The 23,515-nt window shown below is 37.1% G+C and overlaps 1 protein-coding gene across 3 annotated transcripts in view; it reads left to right on the top strand.

The window, feature by feature from the left end:
• The window catches only part of LOC6052563 (glutamine-dependent NAD(+) synthetase), a 228,601-nt gene that overhangs the window by 192,714 nt on the left and 12,372 nt on the right, over nucleotides 1-23,515 (top strand). For all 3 annotated transcript variants that reach the window (XM_038260722.1, XM_038260717.1, XM_038260726.1), the window contains one exon: nucleotides 16,457-16,617. In XM_038260722.1, the coding sequence (XP_038116650.1) occupies nucleotides 16,472-16,617 (146 nt within the window). In that variant the 5' untranslated portion in view covers nucleotides 16,457-16,471. The remainder of the gene's footprint in view (nucleotides 1-16,456; nucleotides 16,618-23,515) is intronic.

Raw genomic sequence — 23,515 nt, 5'->3', positions numbered from 1 at the left:
CGTGCGGGGGAAAAGCACCGAAAAAAAACTTCTGTGCTGTTTCTAGCCCACACACACACAGCAACAGTCCTCCCTGATCGGGTTAGGAACTCAACAAAGAAAGTTCACGTTAGAAAAGCATTTTTTTTTCCTTTTTTAGGTTAGGGATTTGATGGGTTAAATGTCCTAATTTTTTTATTGTTATGCTTTTGGTCCTTGACTTTTGGAATTTTACTTGGACTTAGACTCTTGGGCTTGGACTCTTGGACTTGGACTCTTGGACTTGCACTCTTGGTTTTTGACTTGGACTTGGACTCTTGAACTTGAACTCTTGGACTTGGTCTCTTGGGCTTGGACTCTTGGACTTGAACCTTTGGACTTGGGCTCTTGGACTTGAACTTTTGGACTTGGACTCTTGGACTTGGACTCTTGGACTTGGACTCTTGGACTTGGACTCTTGGACTTGGACTCTTGGACTTGGATTCTTGGACTTGGACTCTTGGACTTGGACTCTTGGACTTGGACTCTTGGACTTGGACTCTTGGACTTGGACTTGGACTTGGACTTGGACTTGGATTTGGCCTTGGACTCTTGGACTTGGACTCTTGGACTTGGAATCTTGGACTATGGCTCTTGGACTTGGACTTTGAAATTTAGACTTGGTCACATAGACCTTTGGACTTGGACTCTTGGATTTGGACTCTTGGATTTGGACTCTTGGACTTGGACTCTTGGACTTGGACTCTTGGACTTGGACTCTTGGACTTGGACTCTTGGACTTGGACTCTTGGACTTGGACTCTTTGACTTGGACTCTTGGACTTGGAATCTTGGACTTGGAATCTTGGACTTGAGCTCTTGGACTTGAACTTTTGGACTTGTAATCTTGGACTAAGACTCTTGGACTTAGACTCTTGGATTTTGACTCTTGGTCTTGGACTCTTAAACTCTTGTCTCTTGGACTTGGCCCTTTGGACTTGGACTCTTAGTCTTGGGCTCTTAGACTTGGACTCTTGGATTTGGACTTGGACTCTTGGACTTGGACTCTTGGACCTAGGCTCTTGTACTATTGGATTAGAACTGGGACTCTTGGATTTAGACTGTTGGACTCTCTTGGACTTTGACTCATTTGGACTCTTGGACCTAGACTTTTGGACAAGGATTCTTGGATTCTTGAATTTATGTTTTTTTAAGAATCCGATCTGACTAAAAAATCTTATGGGACTCTTAAGTGCCACCAAACTAAACTATTTACAAATCCCCATAAATATAAATCGCCCAAATGTGGTGCTCCCATAAACCATGTCTCACACGTTAGTTTTTGTGGTTTTTATTTGGTGTAATTCCCCGCGTGTTTGCCGGAAAATTGGGTCTGTTTTTCTTCCATCGTCTTTACTCTCTCTGGGAAAATTCCAAAGCCCCCGAAATGCTTGAACTTTTTTTCTTTCCTTCATACCACTGATAATCGCGTCATCCCTCCCGTAACGAGCGTGACAAATTGGGAAGTATTTTTTACATGTCCCCAGCCAAAACAATGAAGCAAAGTCAAAAGTATTTCACCTTCCAATGCATAAGAAGAGGGGAAAAATGCTTCTCATGTGGTTTTCAGCGGGAAAGCTCTCACGAACAAAGAGGGGGATGGAAAAATGCACTGCCATCAAAGGAAAATATTGCTCATTGTTGTTGAAAGTGGGACGACTCGTTAATTTATGGCCACAATAAACGGGATCGGAACGTTTTTGTTTTGAAAGTGCAACGATTTAGAGAAATGCTGGAGAATGTTGAACTTGGAAGGTCGTGCTTCGGGCGATATTTTGACTTGGACTTTTGGTCTTGGATACTCCTGGACTAGCACTTAGAAGGTGACTTTTGAATTTGGTATCTTGGACTATACATTAGACTTGAATATGTAGTCTTGGACTCATGGACTAGAAAAAGGAAGAAGATTCTTGGATTTAAATAAGATCCTTGCAATCTTAGATTTAAACTCATTGGACACTTGGACTTGGACTCATGAACTTGTAGTTTTGAAGAGTCCGATCTGACTTGGACTTGAACTCTCAGACTTGGACTTGGGCTAGGACTCTTGGACTTGCATTTTTGTATTTTGACTTGGTATCTTGGACTAGGACTTGGAATTTGAATCTTGGATTTGGACTCTTGGACTTGGACTTGTACTTTTGGACTTGGACTCTTGGACTTGGACTTGGACTCTTAAACCTGTACTCTTGTACTTAGACTTGGACTCTTGGACTTGGACTCTTGGACTTGGACTCTTGGACTTGGACTCTTGGACTTGGACTCTTGGACTTGGACTCTTGGACTTGGACTCTTGGACTTGGACTCTTGGACTTGGACTCTTGGACTTGGACTCTTGGATTTGGACTCTTGGGCTTGGACTCTTAGATTTTAGCTCTTGGACTTGCACTCTTGGACTAAAAAAAGAAAAAGGATTTGGACTGTTAGAGTTGAACTCTTGGACTTAGACTATTGGAGTTAAGCTTTCGGACATGAAATCTTCGACTTGAACTCATGTAATAGGAAAAAGGACTTGAACTCTTAAACTTGAACACATGTACCTCGACTCTTGGACTTGGACTGTTGGATTTGGAACCTTGGACTTGGAATTTTGGACTTGGGTTTGTATTCTTAGAATTGACATTTGGTTTAAGACTCATCATTTTTTTTAATTTTTGAACAAAAGTATAAGGACTTTGACTCATTGGGTTAGACATTTGTTCCCTTTCAAATGAAGTTTCAACACATACCACATAATCCAACCCTTTCAAAAACCCTGAACCCAATTTCAGCCTCAAATGCACATCGAACCAACGCGTAGTTCAGTGACTTATCATCGCAGTTCTATTTTTATCGCGCTGTATAAAATTAGCAAACCAATTAACTCATTTGCATTTTCCCCCATACATCCTCTTCCTCACCTAATCCTCACGACGATTGGTAATCGGAAGCTCGGAAGTAGTCTCACTTCAAACGCTTTTTTCTTGGCAGCTCGCGAGCTTTTCCCCCTGATTTTTGAGAGGGTGTGAAAAGTAAAAATAGAAAACGGAAAAACCGCGAACGCGGTCATCCGCACCGCATGCAGTATGGTTAGCTTGAAACGTTGCCAAACATTGTAGTTGTTAAAGGGATGAAAAGTTTGCGAGTATTTTCCCTAATTTGGGCAAGTGAAATTTGTGATCCGATCTCAACCAAGTCAATTCAATTATTTGATTGGATTTTTTGAATATTCGTTTCGTTACTACTGAAATAGATATTTATTTTCAACACACTAATGCCTGAATCAAAATTTCGAAACCCTCACACCAACAATGCCAGATTATTTTATGGAAGATCTGTATTTTCTTGAAAGTAAATCTTTATTTTATCCGTACCATGTCGAATTCGAATCCACAGAACATTTTTTTGATTATTTAACAGCAGATTTAAGCTTTAAAATAATTTTAAAGCATAATTCAATTACTAAATTATTGAAATTTTAAAATTAAATCATTTTTAAATAAACTGTACATACAGATTTTTGTGATTTTTGCGATCGAAAAATCTGTAAAATACAGATTTATCTGTATATCTGGTATCCAACTTTTGAAAGTACAGTAAAAAAATGCGGAAATTTAGATGGTTTTTTTGAAAGCGGGATATTACCTCATTTATTGTGTAATTTTTCCTCAATTAAGACTGAAAAATTGACATTACACCAGAAAATCGGTAAAATTACACATTTCCAGAGGTAAAATTACTCATTTTTTTCCTACATAAAAGAAGTACCCCTTTCTAGGTGTAATATTACCATGATTTTTTGATTGTGTCAACAAAAACGACAATATCTTAATCTTTTGCAACACATTTCAATTCCTGATTTTCTTAGCAATGCTGCCATTTTGTAAATCATTTCCATTTTTTTTATTTATTTCTTTGTTTTCTGTTTTATTTGCATTACACACTTTAGAGGAAAGGCGATTGCTGTTTTTTTTTAATTTTTATTTCAATTGTAAGGCCTTTTGTTCTTTAATGCAAACCTTTTAGAATTGTACGTTATTGAAACAAATATTTAGATTAAAATCAAGTTTACCCTCTTTTTAGTATCTAGATAAAGACTATGGGTTTAGAGACCACCACTAACTATTTTTTCATATAATCATTTTTTGTAAAGTCTTTTTCGGTACACAGTAATATTACATCTGGGAAGAAGAACATCTTAAATGTCATAAAAAATGTGTAAAAAAAGCTGTTTGGATAATTAGTGCTTTCGTACTCTCCATACATTTTTGGCAGATATCCAAGCAGAAATGAAATGTAAATATTGGAAAATCTGCATTTTAGGATAATTTCGGCAATGTTTAATACTTTCCATATTTTTCCATTAACTTGTTTGAACCAAAAAGTGAAATTTTTTAGAAAAAGATTTTTATTTTTTTAATTTTTATTCGTGTTTGAAAGTAAAATAAAATTAGCAATCAAAAATTATCTTACAACATGTTTCATAAAATGCACTGTTTTCTAGTTATCGCTATTTAGGGTTTCAATCAGCCAAAAATAAGGATATTATTAGTTTTTTAGAACTGTGTCCATGAAAAGCTGAGAAAATTCTCTACAACTTTTATTTTTAAATTTTGAAAATCGTACAAAAATTGGGTTAAAAATTCTGAGCATGAGCATGGTTGACTGCCAATGAGCTGCTACTCCGTTATTGACAGATCAGCTGAAGTTAAACAATGAATCAAAAATGATCAGTGGAAGTCAACCTTCCGTTCACTGTTTAACCTCTGAAGATCCCTCTACTTTATTAGTCAGTACTGACGCCCTCCCAAGAAGCCTGCAGTTCAACGAAAGGGAGGAATGTTAGTCCGATAGTTGAAGTTGCAGACTAATCAAGCATACAGCTTTTCGCTATATACATGTTGACACCGCATGAGACCGTTGAATCCACAGCATCTCCTTCAAGCATCACGTGATTAATATTGTTTGGGTTAGTAGGATAAGGTATTGGCTTTTCGATGCCTCCCGAGCTACGATGCTATGGGGAGGTCTTTCTGATTAACACATAAAATCACTCACACACAGTGATTTTGCTCCACTATTAACTCGAAAATCCAAAATGTCAGAGCGTTTTTCGATCATTATATAGAAATGGCTTTTTCATCGCAAAAAACAATAAAACCTTATTCGAAAAATTTATACACAATTAACCCGACGCCGTGCCTTCCGATCAACGATGATATAGGAAGGGCTTTGAAAGTCACAAAACAATTAATTAAGATTACAAAAGCACAAAAAACACCAATCACTAAACTAAAAAGACGCCTAAGACACAGATAATTCAGTAAGGCAAGCGCTAGGCCTAGCAGCCCGCCCAAGTAACATTTTTTTCCAGGAGTTCTACAAGAGCTCTTCAAGATAGCTACAGCATAGCAGTTTGGACCGCGGTAAGATAAAATTCTCTTCAAAACTTCTTCAGGAGTTTGGAAGAGTACTTGAAGAGAGTTGTATCCTACCGCGGTCCAAACTGCTATGCTGTAGCTATCTTGAAGAGCTCTTGTAGAACTACTGGAAAAAAAATGTTACTTGGGCGCAATCAACTCAAGCAGGAAACACAATTAACACCCTGTTACTTTGGAACACAATTACTACGACAAACTCAACCGGCGGCGGGCCCTCCGATCAACGATGATAAAGGAAGGACTGATATTATCATTGCTAGCAAAAAAAGGGCACCTAAAAACACGATCGATCCTGTCAAGCAACCGCGTTGCTCCACCGCCCGCAATCGACACACACAATTCGTGACAAAAAATCGAAACAAAAGGCACACAAAAAAATCACTTTTCACTCGGATTTTTTTTTTCAACCACGCATTCCCTTTGCCAATTATGCACTCTAAAATTGGTTTAAAAATTTTCTTCTCATTAACGTTTTGTTTTTTTTATCTGCCGCTATCGATTCGAACTTACATAAAATAAAAATCAGGTCGCATCACATTTAAAATCGAACCGATAGTTGCCGAGTAGTCGTTAGTTGAAAATTTAAAGCAACATTAAAAAAAACTGAAAACATGTTTTTGCAGTTTTGTTAAAAATGACTTTTCCTGTTATTTTATAGTCACGAAATGGCCTGCATAAGGGTGGCTCGATATGCAGAACATCAATTTTCTGGTCCCAATCAGGCCTCAAAACAACCGTCGATAATTTGAGAGCGATCGGATCCGGCTTTCCGCAAAGCGTTTTAATTTTGTATGGAAATTTGCTCTTGATTGTTAATTTTATTTTGTTAAGTATTTGATTTTTGTATTTTTTTTTCTGCCAATTGAAAAACTGATACACACAGAAAAAAATCATGGTAATATTACATCTGGGAAGGGGTACATTTTTTATGTCAGAAAAAAAAGATCCAGAGTCTTTTTTAAAAAGGTCCAATAAACTAAATTTCCAATTTTTGCTTTTTGGGTGTTTTTGAATACCCATGACTCAAGGCGGTTCTAAAAACACCCAAAAAGCAAAAATTCAAAATTTGGTTTATAGGACATTTTTAAAAAAAATTCTAGAGATGTAATTTTACTTCTGGAAATGTGTAATGTAACCTCTTTTCTGGTGTTATGGCACTTTTCAGTCTAAATTGAGGTAAAATTACATCTTAAAAGCGGTAATATTCAACCTTCCAAAATTACAGCTTCCAAATTTACATTATTTTTGACTGTGCAGTAGCTTTTAAATTAGTAAAATTTTCTTAAACTTTTCGAAGAAAAGAGACAAACGAAACAATCACTGAAGAGTTCTTTTCAAAAGTATTTTTCGGAATTGCAAACCATTTTGTTGCGCAAAAAAAATGATTTTCACAGCATTTGCAAAAAAGGTGCAGGTGGTTATGTTCTACATGACCAGTATGACAAAGAACTTTGTACAAAACTCCTAAAAAATATTCTATTTTATTTTATATTTTTAAAAGGTCGTATGGTTCGATTAATGTCCCCCCGGTAGAACCTTCCCGAGGGCACTGGCCACTCCGGGTGTGGCCAATCCAGTCAAAATGGCCATTTTCATTACCAGTTTCAAAAACCATGAATTTTGATATCTATATTGCCCCAAGTCGTATGGTTCGATTAATGTCCCCCCGGTAGAACCTTCCCGAGGGCACTGGCCACTCCGGGTGTGGCCAATCCAGTCAAAATGGCCATTTTCATTACCAGTTTCCAGGGTTGTTAAAATATCAAAATATCAGCTCTCAGCAACTACAATTATCCCGCCTGAATATTCATTCCTCAAATATAACTGCTCTTCTCTCTTCATTGAAACTCTCAGCGCCGAACATAGCCGAACACGTTTTCGTGTTTACCCACTCGCGATTGACATTTTCCTTTTCTCTCTCATTCCCGCTTCCACGTTCATCCTACCACAACAGCGTTTAACCACAAAAGCCGCCACAAAACCAATTTCGCAAACGCAGTTTAACGGGACGTCATGCGTGGTCGGCTCCTAATCGCCTTCTCGCGTTCTCTCATTGCAGTTTTCGGAGAGATTGAGAGACTATGCGGTTAGAGGGCATAGTCGAGGAAAAGGGAAAGAGTGATAGAGAGAGAATAACATCGCTGGGAATCACGAGGCATAAGAAGAGATCTCACAAGCTATAGTGACGGCCACTATACTCTCAGATATTTTTGGAGCAGAGATAATCTATTGATAGCTTTTTTATCACTCATTTGCAACACTGCCAGTTTCAAAAACCATGAATTTTGATATCTATATTGCCCCAAGTCGTATGGTTCGATTAATGTCCCCCCGGTAGAACCTTCCCGAGGGCACTGGCCACTCCGGGTGTGGCCAATGCAGTCAAAATGCCCATATTCATTACCAGTTTCAAAAACCATGAATTTTGATATCTATATTGCCCCAAGTCGTATGGTTCGATTAATGTCCCCCCGGTAGAACCTTCCCCAGGGCACTGGCCACTCCGGGTGTGGCCAATATCCTATAAATGTGGTCCCAAGCCCATTGCCCCAAATCATTCTGGTCCGGTGACCGTCCTTACAATCTTCATAAGAACAGAATTCCTCCCAATTTAGTGCACAAACTGTGTCTTTCAATGTGTGCGTGTGTGAGCAATAAAATTACCACCGTGGATCCGCTTTTGTCGAAACCTCGTAAGGCACTGAATTTTCCTGAGGCTATCTGATAGCTTAAATAGTTCGCATGAAATGTGGCAACAGTGGTGCAACATTCTCGCGTGACAGTTCCACGTAAACAGGAGAGGAGGCAAAATTTGCACCATGTTGCCAAATTTCATGCGAACTATTTAAGCTAACAGATAGCCTCAGAAAATTCAGTGCCTTACGAGGTTTCGATCCACGGTGGTAATTTTATTGCTCACACACACACATTGAAAGACACAGTTTGTGCACTAAATGGGAGGAATTCTGTTCTAATGAAGATTGTAAGGACGGTCACAGGACCAGAATGATTTGGGGCAATGGGCTTGGGACCACATTTATAGGATATTGGCCACCGAGTGGCCAGTGCCCTGGGAAGGGGACATTTCCCATACGACTTGAGGCAATATAGATATCAAAATTCATGGTTTTGAAACTGGTAATGAATATGGGCATTTTGAATTGGCCACCCCGAAGTGGCCAGTGCCTCGGGAAGGTTCTACCGGGGACATTATTCGAACCATACGAGGGTATCAAAATTCGTGGTTATTGAAACTGGTAATAAAATGGGCATTTTGACTGGATTGGCCACACCGGGTGTGTCGGGAAGTTCTACCGGGGACATTAACGAACCATACGACTTGGGGCAATATGGGTATCAAAATTCATGGTTTTGAAACTTGTAATGAAAATGGCCATTTTGACCCGATTGGCCACACCCGGAGTGGTCAGTGCCCTGGGAAAGGTTCTACCAGGGGGACATTAATCGAACCATACGACTTGGGGCAATATGGGAATCCAAATTCATGGATTTTGAAAATGGTAATGAAAATGACAATTTTGACCGGATTGGCCACACCCGGATTGGTCACACCCGTAGTGGCCAAACCATGAATTTTGATACCCATATTGCCCTAAGTCGTATGGTAGATTAATGTCCCCCCGGTAGAACCTTCCCGAGGGCACTGGCCACTCCGGGTGTGGCCAATCCGGTCAAAATGGCCATTTTCATTACCAGTTTCAAAAACCATGAATTTTGATACCCATATTGCCCCAAGTCGTATGGTTCGATTAATTTCCCCCCGGTAGAACCTTCCCGAGGGCACTGGCCACTCCGGGTGTTACCAATTCGGTCAAAATGGCCATTTTCATTACCGGTTTCAAAAACCATGAATTTCGATACGGGACCATCCATAAACCACGTGGACACTTTTTTGGGAATCTTTTAAGCCCCTCCCCTCCCCTCGTGGACAATTGTCCATACAAAAAAAGAAATTTGTATGGATCGTGGACAATCGCCATAACCCCTCCCCCCCCCCACCTAAAGTGTCCACGTGGTTTATGGATGGTCCCTACCCATATTGCCCCAAGTCGTATGGTTCGATTAATGTCCCCCCCGGTAGAACCTTCCCCAGGGCAATTGCCACTCCGGGTGTGGCCAATCCGGTCAAAATGGCCATTTTCATTACCAGTTTCAAAAACCATGAATTTTGATACCCATATTGCCCCAAGTCGTATGGTTCGATTAATGTCCCCACGGTAGAACCTTCCTGAGGGCACTGACCACTCCAGTTGTGGCCAATCCTGTCAAAATGGCCATTTTCATTACAAGTTTCAAAAACCATGAATTTTGATACCCATATTGCCCCAAGTCGTATGGTTCGATTAATTTCCCCCGGTAGAACCTTCCCGAGGGCACTGGCCACTCCGGGTGTTACCAATTCGGTCAAAATGGCCATTTTCATTACCGGTTTCAAAAACCATGAATTTCGATACGGGACCATCCATAAACCACGTGGACACTTTTTTGGGAATCTTTTAAGCCCCTCCTCCCCTCGTGGACAATTGTCCATACAAAAAGAAATTTGTATGGATCGTGGACAATCGCCATAACCCTCCCCCACCTAAAGTGTCCACGTGGTTTATGGATGGTCCCTACCCATATTGCCCCAAGTGGTATGGTTCGATTAATGTCCCCCGGTAGAACCTTCCCGAGGGCACTGGCCACTCCAGGTGTGGCCAATCCTGTCAAAATGGCCATTTTCATTACCAGTTTCAAAAACCATGAATTTTGATACCCATATTGCCCCAAGTCGTATGGTTCGATTAATTTCCCCCCGGTAGAACCTTCCCGAGGGCACTGGCCACTCCGGGTGTTACCAATTCGGTCAAAATGGCCATTTTCATTACCGGTTTCAAAAACCATGAATTTCGATACGGGACCATCCATAAACCACGTGGACACTTTTTGGGAATCTTTAAACCCCCTCCCTCGTGGACAATTGTCCATACAAAAAAAGAAATTTGTATGGATCGTGGACAATCGCCATAACCCCCCCCCCCCACCTTAAGTGTCCACGTGGTTTATGGATGGTCCCTACCCATATTGCCCCAAGTCGTATGGTTCCGTAAATGTCCTCCCGGTAGAACCTTCCCTCAGGGCAATGGCCACTCCGGGTGTGGCCAATCTTGCCAAAATGGTCATTTTCATTACCAGTATCAAAAACCATGAATTTTGATACCCATATTGGCCAAATTTGTATGGTTCCGTAAATGTCCTCCCGGTAGAACCTTCCCTCAGGGCAATGGCCACTCCGGTTGTGGCCAATCCTGCCAAAATGGCCATTTTCATTACCAGTATCAAAAACCATGAATTTTGATACCCATATTGGCCAAATTTGTATGGTTCCGTAAATGTCCTCCCGGTAGAACCTTCCCTCAGGGCAATGGCCACTCCGGTGTGGCCAATCCTGCCAAAATGGTCATTTTCATTACCAGTATCAAAAACCATGAATTTTGATACCCATATTGCCCAAATTTGTATGGTTCCGTAAATGTCCTCCCGGTAGAACCTTCCCTCAGGGCAATGGCCACTCCGGGTGTGGCCAATCCTGCCAAAATGGTCATTTTCATTACCAGTATCAAAAACCATGAATTTTGATACCCATATTGCCCAAATTTGTATGGTTCCGTAAATGTCCTCCCGGTAGAACCTTCCTCAGGGCAATGGCCACTCCGGGTGTGGCCAATCCTGCCAAAATGGTCATTTTCATTACCAGTATTAAAAACCATGAATTTTGATACCCATATTGCCCAAATTTGTATGGTTCCGTAAATGTCCTCCCGGTAGAACCTTCCCTCAGGGCAATGGCCACTCCGGGTGTGGCCAATCCTACCAAAATGGTCATTTTCATTACCAGTATTAAAAACCATGAATTTTGATACCCATATTGCCCAAATTTGTATGGTTCCGTAAATGTCCTCCCGGTAGAACCTTCCCTCAGGGCAATGGCCACTCCGGGTGTGGCCAATCCTGCCAAAATGGTCATTTTCATTACCAGTATCAAAACCATGAATTTTGATACCCATATTGCCCAAATTTGTATGGTTCCGTAAATGTCTCCGGTAGAACCTTCCTCAGGGCACTGGCCACTCGGGTGTGGCCGATATCCTACACAAATTGTTCCCAATCACTTCGGTATTCCGGTGACCGTTCTGGCTACCGTCAATAACTTCTTGGACCTCCTCTCAAGTTCGTGCACCACCTGCGTGTGTGTGTGTGAGCAATAAAATTCCCAACGTAAGGTCCGTCTTTGATGAAAGTCTGATGGACACTAAATCCTCAAGAGGCTAACTTTTAGCTTAAATAGTTTTCACGGCATCTACGCAACAGAAACAGAATGTCACGCCGAGGGCTTGCGACGGTAACGCTACATTTTCGAAAAATTTTGCATTGACACCGCAGATAGAGCTTTAAGACAAAGTCCTTTGTCAAAAAAAATGTTTGCAGCTAGAGCGTCCAATTTCCCGGGGTTACAAATTTCAAGGGAAACGGGAAATTTTCAACCAATTTCCCGGGAAATTTAAATTTATTGAAAATTGTTTTGATCTTGGTTCTGCTGCAACTAAGTTGTTTAGAACAGCGACTGAAAGGCTAAAACAAGTGTGAAGATCAATTAACAGCTTAACTGCATGTAAAAAATCATAAAACTGCAAGAAAATTTTATCTTTTTCTTATTTTATAAGCTCCAGTAGTACAATTAATCAAAAAATAATGTAATTTATTTTTTTATCAAGGTAATTAGACAGTGAGTAGTGGAACAACATCTAATTCCATCGTACCTCTTATGTTGGCAGGTCAGCACTTTGACGTTCAATTACAACTCATTGAAGGTGATTTCAACTGAAATAGAGTGATAAATAGCTCAATAAGAAGTGAGCCAGCAAATTACTTTTGAAAGTTTTGCAAAATTAGTTGTTTAAATAGAAAAAAATAGCAAATTGGATGGAGTTAGGAGCGAGTGCTTAACCAGCAATACCTACAAGAATTTCCCCTAAAATGAATCCATACTCCACAATCATACAAATTATTTTCTTGCCTCTGTGACCAGTTAAAGAGAGCGTGGTTTGGTACAAAAAGTTGAAAAAAAAAATCATGCAGAAAATATGTTTTTCATGACAAATAACTTTTCTAAAAAAAAGTCATAATGGTTTCAGTTCTTGGACAAAATGGCAAAGCAAAAATCAAACTTCTCTTGTTTGTTTACTCCAAACAACTCAATGTTTTCAAATATTTGGAATTAACATCATGTCACAATCAGTATTACATGTTTTGATATTTATCCTTCTAACACCCATTGTTACACCAGTGCTCCATTTTTCTTTTACTACATGTTGTAATTTCTTGTATACCAGGTATTTAACGAATTGAAATAATTCTTCTTGCACAAAACTAAGGCTACCAACTGTACGGATTTTTTCCTTACCATACAAATTTTCGACCCTCTTCGCGGATTTTTAACAGGCCGGAATTTTTAACAACTTTTTAAACATTGAATTGCTTTTTTTATTTGATCAAAGCTTCTGTTAACTCGACATTTTTATTTTTATTTAACAGTGAGTTTGATTTAAAAAGGGAGTTTTCCTGGTTTTCCTCAATTCAAATATAATTATCAATAATTTTAGAGTTTTTTTTAAAGGTTCTATAAACTATTGTCTTTCATATGTTGATAGGTCCTCTAAAAAAATCTCGAATTGTTCTTTTAGAAATGTCTTACTAAACATATTTATCCATATCCATATTTAACTTTCTAAAACTTGTGAAAACCTTTTAACATTTGAATTAACAAATTTAGAGTTTTTTACAGGTCCTATAAACTGTTGTGTTTCACAAAAATAATATTCGTAAAAGCAAACTTGACACTTCGTGAACTTTTAACGTTTAACTAAAAAATTGAAGTACGTAATGTTTTGATTCAAATTACGGTTTATTTATTATTTAAACGTGCTAATCATAAGCGCTCTGTTAGCTGTAAAACGACACAGTTTTAAATGTTCAATTCTCAAATTTAATTTAATTTATATAAATAATTCATATCGGCAAAGTGTATAGATTTTTGCTCAGCAAGAGTTGGTAGCCTTACACAAAACTATTTTAAAAATGTTAAGATACCAATATGATTTTGAACTCATTAGATCATGGTAAACAAAAACGTAAAAATTCACAATTTAATATATTTTTTATTAAATAACTTCAACTATTCTAGAAAAAGCTTACTTAATTTCCCGTAGCTTCAAAAATTAATATTATCAGATATCAAAGTGTCTGATAATCTGATTAATTGTATATAAGCTAAAAAATAAATGTAATTGAACAAAATCATCTTCATTTATTTTTCTCTGAGCATCTAAAAAACGGTTCCAAAGAGTATAGAAAATGTGTACATTTGCTTAAATTTCGGGAATTCCCGGGAAATTTACAATTTCCCGGGAAACGGGAAATATATTTTTTCGGGAAATCCCGGGAATTCCCGCGGATTTTTTCCCGGGACGGGAAATTGGACGCTCTATTTGCAGCTTTTTGATTGAGCAACTATTTTCTATTAATTTTTTTTTTTTGGAAGTCGTTTCTTTCAGAAATGTTTGAATATAAAAAAAATGGCCAGTTTATATAATATTCCTTCAAGGCTAGTGAAACTTTAAATTTTAACAAAACATTTTTCCTAATTGCAAATTTCAACATTTTTTTTCAATAATGAAAATTGGTATTGGGTAATTCTCCGCCAACTCACACAGCAGTTGCCCCGACCCCTCTTCGATTTGCGTGAAACTTTGTTCTAAAGGGTAACTTTTGTCCCTGATCACGAATCTGAGGTCCGTTTTTTTATATCTCGTGACGGAGGGGCGGTACGACCCCTTCCATTTTTGAACATGCGAAAAAAGAGGTGTTTTTCAATAATTTGCAGCCTGAAACGGTGATGAGATAGAAATTTGGTGTCAAACGGACTTTTATGTAAAATTAGACGCCCGATTTGATGGCGTACTCAGAATTCCGAAAAAACGTATTTTTCATCGAAAAAAACACTAAAAAAGTTTAAAAAATTCTCTCATTTTCCGTTACTTGACTGTAAAAAAAATTTGAAACATGTCATTTTATGGGAAATTTAATGTACTTTTCGAATCTACATTGACCCAGAAGGGTCATTTTTTCATTTAGAACAATTTTTTTCATTTTAAAATTTCGTGTTTTTTCTAGCTTTGCAGGATTATTTTTTAGAGTGTAACAATGTTCTACAAAGTTGTAGAGCAGACAATTACAAAAATTTTGATGTATAGACATAATGGGTTTCCTTATAAACATCACGAGTTATCGCGATTTTACGAAAAAAAAGTTTTGAAAAAGTTACTTTTTGCGTTTTTCTTCGTTTCGTCGTCCGTGTCTGTCGCGGGTGACCATGAATGGCCATGATCGATGACGACCAACTTTTTGAAAACTTTTTTCCGTAAAATCGCGATAACTCATGATGTTTTTAAGCAAACCCCTTATGTCTCTATATCAAAATTTTTGTAATTGTCTGCTCTACAACTTTGTAGAACATTGTTACACTCTAAAAAATAACCCTGCAAAGTTAGAAAAAACACGCAATTTTAAAATGAAAAATTTTGTTCTAAATGAAAAAATGACCCTTCTGAGTCAATGTAGATTCGAAAAGTACATTAAATTTCTCATAAAATAACATGTTCCAAAAAATTTTACAGTCGAGTAACGGAAAATGGGAGAGTTTTTAAAACTTTTTTAGTGTTTTTTTCGATGAAAAATACGTTTTTTCAGAATTCTGAGTACGCCATCAAATCGGGCGTATAATTTTACCTAAAAGTCCCTTTGACACCAAATTTCTATCTCATCATCGTTTCAGGCTGCAAATTATTGAAAAACACCTCTTTTTTCGCATGTTCAAAAATGGAAGGGGTCGTACCGCCCCTCCGTCATGAGATATCAAAAAACGGACCTCGGATTCGTGATCAGGGACAAAAGTTACCCTTTAGGACAAAGTTTCACGCAAATCGAAGAGGGGTCGGGGCTACTTTTCCCGATTTCGTGTGAGTTGGTAGAGAATTACCCAATTGCAAATTTCAACTATTTTTTTCAATAATTAGTACAATAATTTTTATTTCGTTAGATTTTCATTCTTATATTATTTGACATTGATTCTTTTGATTTTCATTCAGCCGTAATATGTTTGGATGGAATAGTTAAACTAAATTTAAGCAACGTTAAAAAAACTAGCAACACTTTCCGCATCAATCAACCAAAAGCAAAACAGTTCCTTCCAAAGTACTGATACCAGCTAAATACCACCAGCGCCACTAGAGCAAGTATTAGCACCGAGAAACAAAACAAAACGCAAAACAATAAACTCCCAACCCTGCTCTGTCCGGGGGGGCTGGATGTGTGGCAAAAGGAAGGTGCAGCTAAAAGAACAAGAAGTAGAAGCAGTCGTCACCCTGGGAAACCGTGCTACCAACGGGGCTAGAACCCAAATTGAAAACCGCCAATATTTGGTCGATAGTTTTACTTGTTTCTCGCTCTGGTCGTCGAACGAGGTTGGTTTTTTTCCGCGAGCTTTTACAATTGTTCCTTCCTCCCTTTGCTTCAGTAACTAACGCGTACTTAGTGCTTTCGGTTTGGTGGTTTTTTCTTTCTTTCTTTTTAAAAGGGTGAGCCGCTTAACTTTACAGAGTCACAAACAGGACGGAAGCTTTGCAGCAGTTTAAGGGATAAACCGATGTGTCATTGCCGGACTGGTTGGGGCTGTAAATAAAGGGAGAAAAAAAGGGGCAGCGAATGCTTGTTAGTATTTGTCACTGCTGGTTTTGTTTGGGGTTTGAACTTTCTTGTGGCGTGTTTGTAAATACTTTTGAAGACGTTTTTCGTTTAGTTCGTAGCAAGCTTTCTAGCACTAGATTAGCATTTGAAGGCAAATATTTAGCACCGAGTTTTAAACTTAAAATTAATTTGACTATTTTTTTTAAATTTCAGCCTAAACGACGCAAGATGGGCCGCAAGGTGACGGTGGCGGTGGCCACGCTGAACCAGTGGGCGCTGGACTTTGAGGGCAACATGTCCCGCATCATGGAATCGATCCTGGAGGCCCGCGAGCTGGGCGCCTCGTACCGGACCGGGCCCGAGCTGGAAGTGAGGTAAGTTTGAATTGAATTAGCAATTGTAAGGATTTAGCGGGCCAAGAAAGTTGTGTTGAGTTTTGGAATTTGTGCTCCAATAAACAAAATTTGATATTTTGCTTTTTGGTCAGTTTGGTCAGTGAAAAATTGTTAATTTTGTTTTTTGGATCTTTAAAAAACTTCAGAGTTGAGAGTTGAGAAATTCGATCAAGAAAATCAATGTTTATTTTTTATTTGTTTTTTACAACCAAAGAAGCCAATTTGCACAATTAGTTGGGGTCATAAAAAATTGCTTTAAAAATTATCAAAAATCTTTCTCTTAAGAAAGGGGTTTCAAAAACGATTTAATTGGCCAAATTAGTCGACAGTGTTGAAAATAAAATAGTAAAAATAACTATTGGAAACATTATGTCAACACAATTGATTCATACACAGTTAGAAAAAAAAGATTGGTAAATCCGTTGTGTAGAGCATTCACCCACTTACTCACACATTGACTCATTCTTTCACTAACCTTAAATCACAAATCACTCACTTTTTCTCCCACTCACTCACTCACTCCACTCACTCATTCACCCACTCACTCACTCACTCACTTACTCACTCACTCACTTACTCACTCAATCATTCACTCACTTACTCACTCACCTGTTAATCCGCTCACTCACTCACTTCATGCGCTTCGCTTGAAGACTGTGATTTTAGCGGATTGCAGACTGGATTTCGCCATGTACAAAACAGGTTGGCCGCTAGCATCTTCACGGAAAAGTGTTGATTTTCCACTTTTTTAAGGGGACAAGGGAAAATCTCCACGGTGTCCTTAAATGAGTTTCGCTTGGAGTTGGACGGTTTTTGGGACTCACTCTCTCACACAATTAATCAATCACTCATTCCCCTGTTAGTCCTCTCACTCACTCGTTCACTTACTCTTCGTAATTTCTGTTTAAGTCATTCAGCGAAAATGTTTAACAACAAAACTGATTTTTTATGCAAAGGGAAGCTTTGTTATGTCACTCAAGTTTTACCGCTAAATTTATGCCTTAAAAGTGTTTTCACGAAAGAGTATGGTGTTAAATATATACAAAGTGTTGTTTCCTCAAAAACAAACTTTTTCTCGAAATATCAACGCATCTGATAAAACATTCGTTAGCATTGAAAATTCTTATAAAAAATCGCAATTTTCACTCTCAACTTCATCAGTGTCAATCAATTCGGAAGCTGCCAAGGTGGCCTCGACTGCCGATAAGGTCCTGAAGACGCGGCTGGAGGGTCTCGATAGGGATGCCATGATCGGTGTCGAGAAGCAGAAGGAATTCCGCAAGATGGTCCTAGAGGCCAAACTGTTTGTGAAGAAAATTTCGGCTAACGTCAAGAAATCAAAGGTTTGAATTTAATGGTTCCAATTGAGAATGAAAAAAGATTTCTTTTTTCGCTAGCTAAATTTGTTTGATCATATGAACTTTAAAATGAATCAAAAATGCATGTTATGGACATGACCAGATTGACAAATATCATTCCTGCGAGTTCCGACGAAATATCAAGGCTCATGCCAAGTATCGAGATGCTCGAAGTTCTCGAAAATCTAGAAAGGAAAATTGTGATAAATTCGATACTCTGAACCTGTAAATGACTTCAATTTTAAGACAGTCCACTTAAAAATACAAAAATCATTTTCAATTGCAAGTTTGATTTTGCATTTTCAAAAGAAACTTTTGAATTTTACATATATTCGATATTTTCTTAACATCATATTTAAAAAATATAAAGTATTTACACCCCTTGGGCACTATGCACATTTTGTGATGAAACATGTTAACAATTTAAAGTTTGACAGAAACCTAGTAGGGGAAATATGCCCATTCTAATCACTCTAAGCCGTTCGACCAATTCTCATCACTTTTCCGTTTTCCGCTATTAAATCAACATTTTCAGATGTTTCAACAATGGAGAGTTGCTTGCTCACTTTTATTTGAGCTATTCATTACTTTGCAACAGTCAAAAACACTTTATGAAAGCTGTAATTCATGATCAAAGTGCTGATAGGCCGATAATAGAAATAGGCTGAGAAAGGGTATAGTTCCCCTACTACGTTTTATTCAGAAACTCATGCCGAACATTTTGCTACAAAAAGCTCATGAAAAGATGATTTCTATAAAAAGTTATAAAACAAATACTATCACAAAAATAAAAAAAAGGTGCAAAAAAAGTTTGTACACCTTTCGAAAAATTTACATAAATAAAGTTATTTGTGACAATTCACCATGAATCCAGTCTCCCAACTCCAAATAGGCATCCTTGATTGATTAAAAAAATAATTTGGATTGAATATAAAGTTTACTAACTACATAGCATAAAAGTTTATGAAACTCTGGAAATTCTATATAAAACTTATTTAAACTTAATTTTGCAAACTTTTAATTTAGAGCAATTCCAGCTCAAATCAGGATTTTTTTCTGGTACTTTTGTACCCGACCCTCTCCGATTTCAATGAAACTTTGTAGACATGTTATCCTAGGCCTATATAAGTCATTTTTGTGTATATGGAGCCAATAGTACTCGAGAATAACATTTGAGAAGGGCGTAAGGTATTTAAATATTTTTGTATTTTGCAATTTAAAAATTACTGTATCTCGAAGCCGTTGCATCGTATCAAAAAGTGGTCAAAGACAAACTTGTAGGAAATTGGACGGGCTTTCTGATAAAAATACACTGAAACAAAAATACACGCCACTTCTATGAGATTTTTTGATTTTTAAGTCTAAAACTTAAATTTAAAGGTGATGTCACGCTTTTTTCGTTCAAAATTTTTGAGGAAATAGCCTAAAATGTTACTAAAAGACTGACGGAAAATGCAGGATTGTATGGCTCTCCTAAAAAAATACAAAAATCATTTACTAAAACAGTTTTTTTGAAAAGTGGTCTAAACGTTAAAATTTTTAAAAACCAGTAGTGGGAATCGATTAATTTTACATAAAAGTCTCCATATTGACCATTGTTCTATGTCCAATCCTTGGGAAGATACAGCGGTTTTAAAAATAAAAATGTTGAAAAAACGTTTTTTTTTTTTGTGGTTTTTGGCAATTTCTATATGACAGACTTGGTTTTTCAGTCTAGTAAATATTTTTACCAGAAAGCTCGTCCAATTTCCCATCAGTTTGTCTGTGACAGCTTTTTGATTTAGGGTAGAGTAGTCATCAATAAGACACGGGGAACAATGATAAAATGGCTCTCACAAGACGTAGTTTCAACCAATCAGACTAATATTTGGGGGAAAGGTGTGTCTACTGGATACACGTCTGCCATAAAAGTGGCTTTGGTTATGGACGCTCCCTTGAAAAGTTATTCATAAATGTTTGATTCTGGGGTGTAGAAGTAAATTGTGGACAAAAAATACTTTTTGCTCGTAGGCTTCCATTTACACCAAAACTAATATTTCTTCAAATTTCTTTCGACGTTCCATAGGGATTGAGTTGGGCTACAGTGTCCTTTCATTAGAATTGGCCAAAATTTTGAATATACCCAGAATCCAGGGCTGTCTCATTGTTCCCCACTCATGTTAGCCCATGAGTCGCAATGAGACACTTTGATTTTTCTTCATTAAACATTTTAAAATCCATGTAAATCTTTCAAAACATGAATGGAAAGTGATTTTTGGCATATTTATAGAGTTTTAACTTCATTTAACCAGACATACAAAGTTATTTGGTATAAATATATGAATTTTACAAAATTTAAATACTTTTTAGTATAACTTTTGTTAATTAAAGTTTCATGTTGGCAAAATTGCTCTAAAATGTTCAAGGCAAGTCACCTGCAATGGAACAATACAAAAACATGATGTTTTACTAGAAAAGTATTGATTTTCGTAGAGTGTCTCATTGTTCCCCAGCTGTCTCATTGTTCCTGAAAAATGCGTCTACAATGAGACAGTTGAATAACTCTGGTTGTAGATGTCGGATCGATCTCATATTTTGGTCAATGTTAGAACACACTAAAAGAAAGAAAATGCAACAAAAAGCTCATGAAAACATGCTGATGAAAAAATTAGAAAAATCGTTGAAAGTTGAAAACCAAAAGTGTCTCATTGATGACTACCCTACCCTATATCGTTTTTATATTTACGTAAGCAAATTTACTATCCTAGTTTCTACCACACTGAAAAAAATATTCTATTTTCAGTTATTAGCTATGCAGTTAAGCCCTTACATCCAATTGAAATGCTGTCAAAGGCAAACTTATGGGAAATTCGACGAGCTTTCCGGAGAAATTTTTACGAGACTGAAAAACCAAATCTGTCATATAGAAATTGCAAAAAACCACAAAAAAAAACCGTTTTTTCAACATTTTTATTTTTAAAACCGCCTGTATCTTCCCACGGATTGGACATAGAACAATGGTCAATATGGAGACTTTTATGTAAAATTAATCGATTCCCACTACTGGTTTTAAAAAATTTTAACGTTTAGACCACTTTTCAAAAAAACAGTTTTAGTAAATGATTTTAGTATTTTTTAAGGAGAGACATACCAACCTGCATTTTTCGTCAGTCTTTTGGCAACATTTTAGGCTATTTCCTCAAAAAATTTGAACAAAAAAATCGATTACCAGAAAAATTCCTGATTTGAGTTGGAATTGCTCTTTAACTAAATGTCAATTTATTACCATAGAATTGCTAAATAAACATTTTGAAGTGGGTATAACACCGTTTTGGGGGTCTTTGTATCGGGAACGTCGTCGGGAAATCCGCCGGCTTCCGAACCGGTCCACGATTCACAAGTCAACCTATGTAGCAACGGAAAGGGCATAAACAGATTCTCTCGACTCTGAATTTTGTTTGTACTTAATGATTTAACTTTGCCTCGATTTAGACTAAAATAAAAGTAGTATTACAAGGAAAATGTGTCAAATTTACACATTTTTAGAAGTAAAGTTACACATTTTTCTGGCAAAAATATGTACCCATTCCCAGATGTAATATTTCCATGACTTTTTTTTCCTATATATTGTTTTACAAACATTACAATGTTTTACGAATTACAGACAATTTATTGTAAATTTCCATTGAAACAAACTTTAAAATTTTATACATGCCAACGATAATACAATGTGAAATTTAATTCATAATATTCATGACTCCGGTACCGGATTTTGCACCACCCTAAAACATATCAAAATTTGGAAAATTAAAAAACCCTTTTTTGGCAAGTTGAATTGCCAAGCTTTTGAATTGTTTAATAGTGATAAAAAGTCAAATAAAAAATCAGATAAAAAGAATCCATCCACCTATTTTTTCTAAAACTTCCAACTCATAACCTAGAACTTTGCCAAAGACATTTCGATCAAACATATTCTAAAAACAGATTTTTATATATTTACGAAGGCAAGCATGAACTTTAGGGTCCCCAGAAACACGTGCACTATGAATTTTTCAAAAATATTTAGACTGGGACGCATTCTCCAAAATTTGCATGAAGAATTAGGGCGGAAAAGGATTCTTTTGACAAAAGGAATATCACGGTGCTCAAAATACCGTTATTATGAAAAAAAAATATGCACTCCGAAATTTTGGGGTCTATCGATTCCTTATACCATAGCGCATTTCTATGCAAAAAATAAAAACATTCGCTGATGTAGTTTTTGAGATACAGCCCTTTTAAGATGTTACAGCCGATTTTTAATAAGAAAACCAAAACAATCAATACAATTTCAGCACTTTAAAGAATATGCATTTCGAGATAAAGGTGTTTTTTGCTTCATATGATTGTCAAGTATCTCTGGGCCAAGTTTCAGAAGGTTTGCTGATGTAGTTCTCAAGATACAGCCATTTTAAAATGTTATTTCCGATTTTTTCAAAGAAAATCCATGACATCAATTTAATTTCAGCACTTTAAAGAATATGCAATTCGAGATAATGATGTTTTTTGCTTCATTTGACTGTCAAGTATCTCTGGGCCAAGTTTCAAAAGGTTTGCTGATGTAGTTCTCGAGATACAGCCATTTTAAAATGTTATTTCCGATTTTTTCAAAGAAAATCCATAAAATCAATACAATTTCAGCATTTTAAAAAATATGCATTTTGAGATAATGATGTTTTTTGCTTCATATGACTGTCAAGTATCTCTGAGCCAAGTTTCAGAAGGTTTGCTGATGTAGTTCTCGAGATACAGCCATTTTAAAATGTTATTTCCGATTTTTCGGAATGCATATTCTTTAAAGTGCTGAAATTTTATTGATTTTATGGATTTTCTTTGAAAAAATCGGAAATAACATTTTAAAATGGCTGTATCTTGAGAACTACATCAGCAAACCTTCTGAAACTTGGCCCAGAGATACTTGACAGTCAAATGAAGCAAAAAACATCATTATCTCGAATTGCATATTCTTTAAAGTGCTGAAATTTTATTGATTTTATGGATTTTCTTTGAAAAAATCGGAAATAACATTTTAAAATGGCTGTATCTTGAGAACTACATCAGCAAACCTTCTGAAACTTGGCCCAGAGATACTTGACAGTCAAATGAAGCAAAAAACATCATTATCTCGAATTGCATATTCTTTAAAGTGCTGAAATTAAATTGATGTCATGGATTTTCTTTGAAAAAATCGCAAATAACATTTTTAAATGGCTGTATCTCGAGAACTACATCAACAAACCTTCTGAAACTTGGCCCAGAGATACTTGACAGTCATTTGAAGCAAAAAACACCTTTATCTCGAAATGCATATTCTTTAAAGTGCTGAAATTGTATTGATTGTTTTGGTTTTCTTATTAAAAATCGGATCAGCGAATGTTTTTATTTTTTGCACAGAGATGCGCTATGGTGTAAGGAATCGATAGACCCCAAAATCTCGGAGTGCATATTTTTTTTTCATAATAACGGTATTTTGAGCACCGTGGGAATGCATGGACAATGTT

This window comes from Culex quinquefasciatus, chromosome 1 (genome assembly GCF_015732765.1).
Source record: "Culex quinquefasciatus strain JHB chromosome 1, VPISU_Cqui_1.0_pri_paternal, whole genome shotgun sequence".
NCBI lineage: Eukaryota > Metazoa > Arthropoda > Insecta > Diptera > Culicidae > Culex > Culex quinquefasciatus.
Note: the sequence above shows the minus strand (reverse complement) of the source record. Positions and strands in the feature narration are given on the sequence as shown.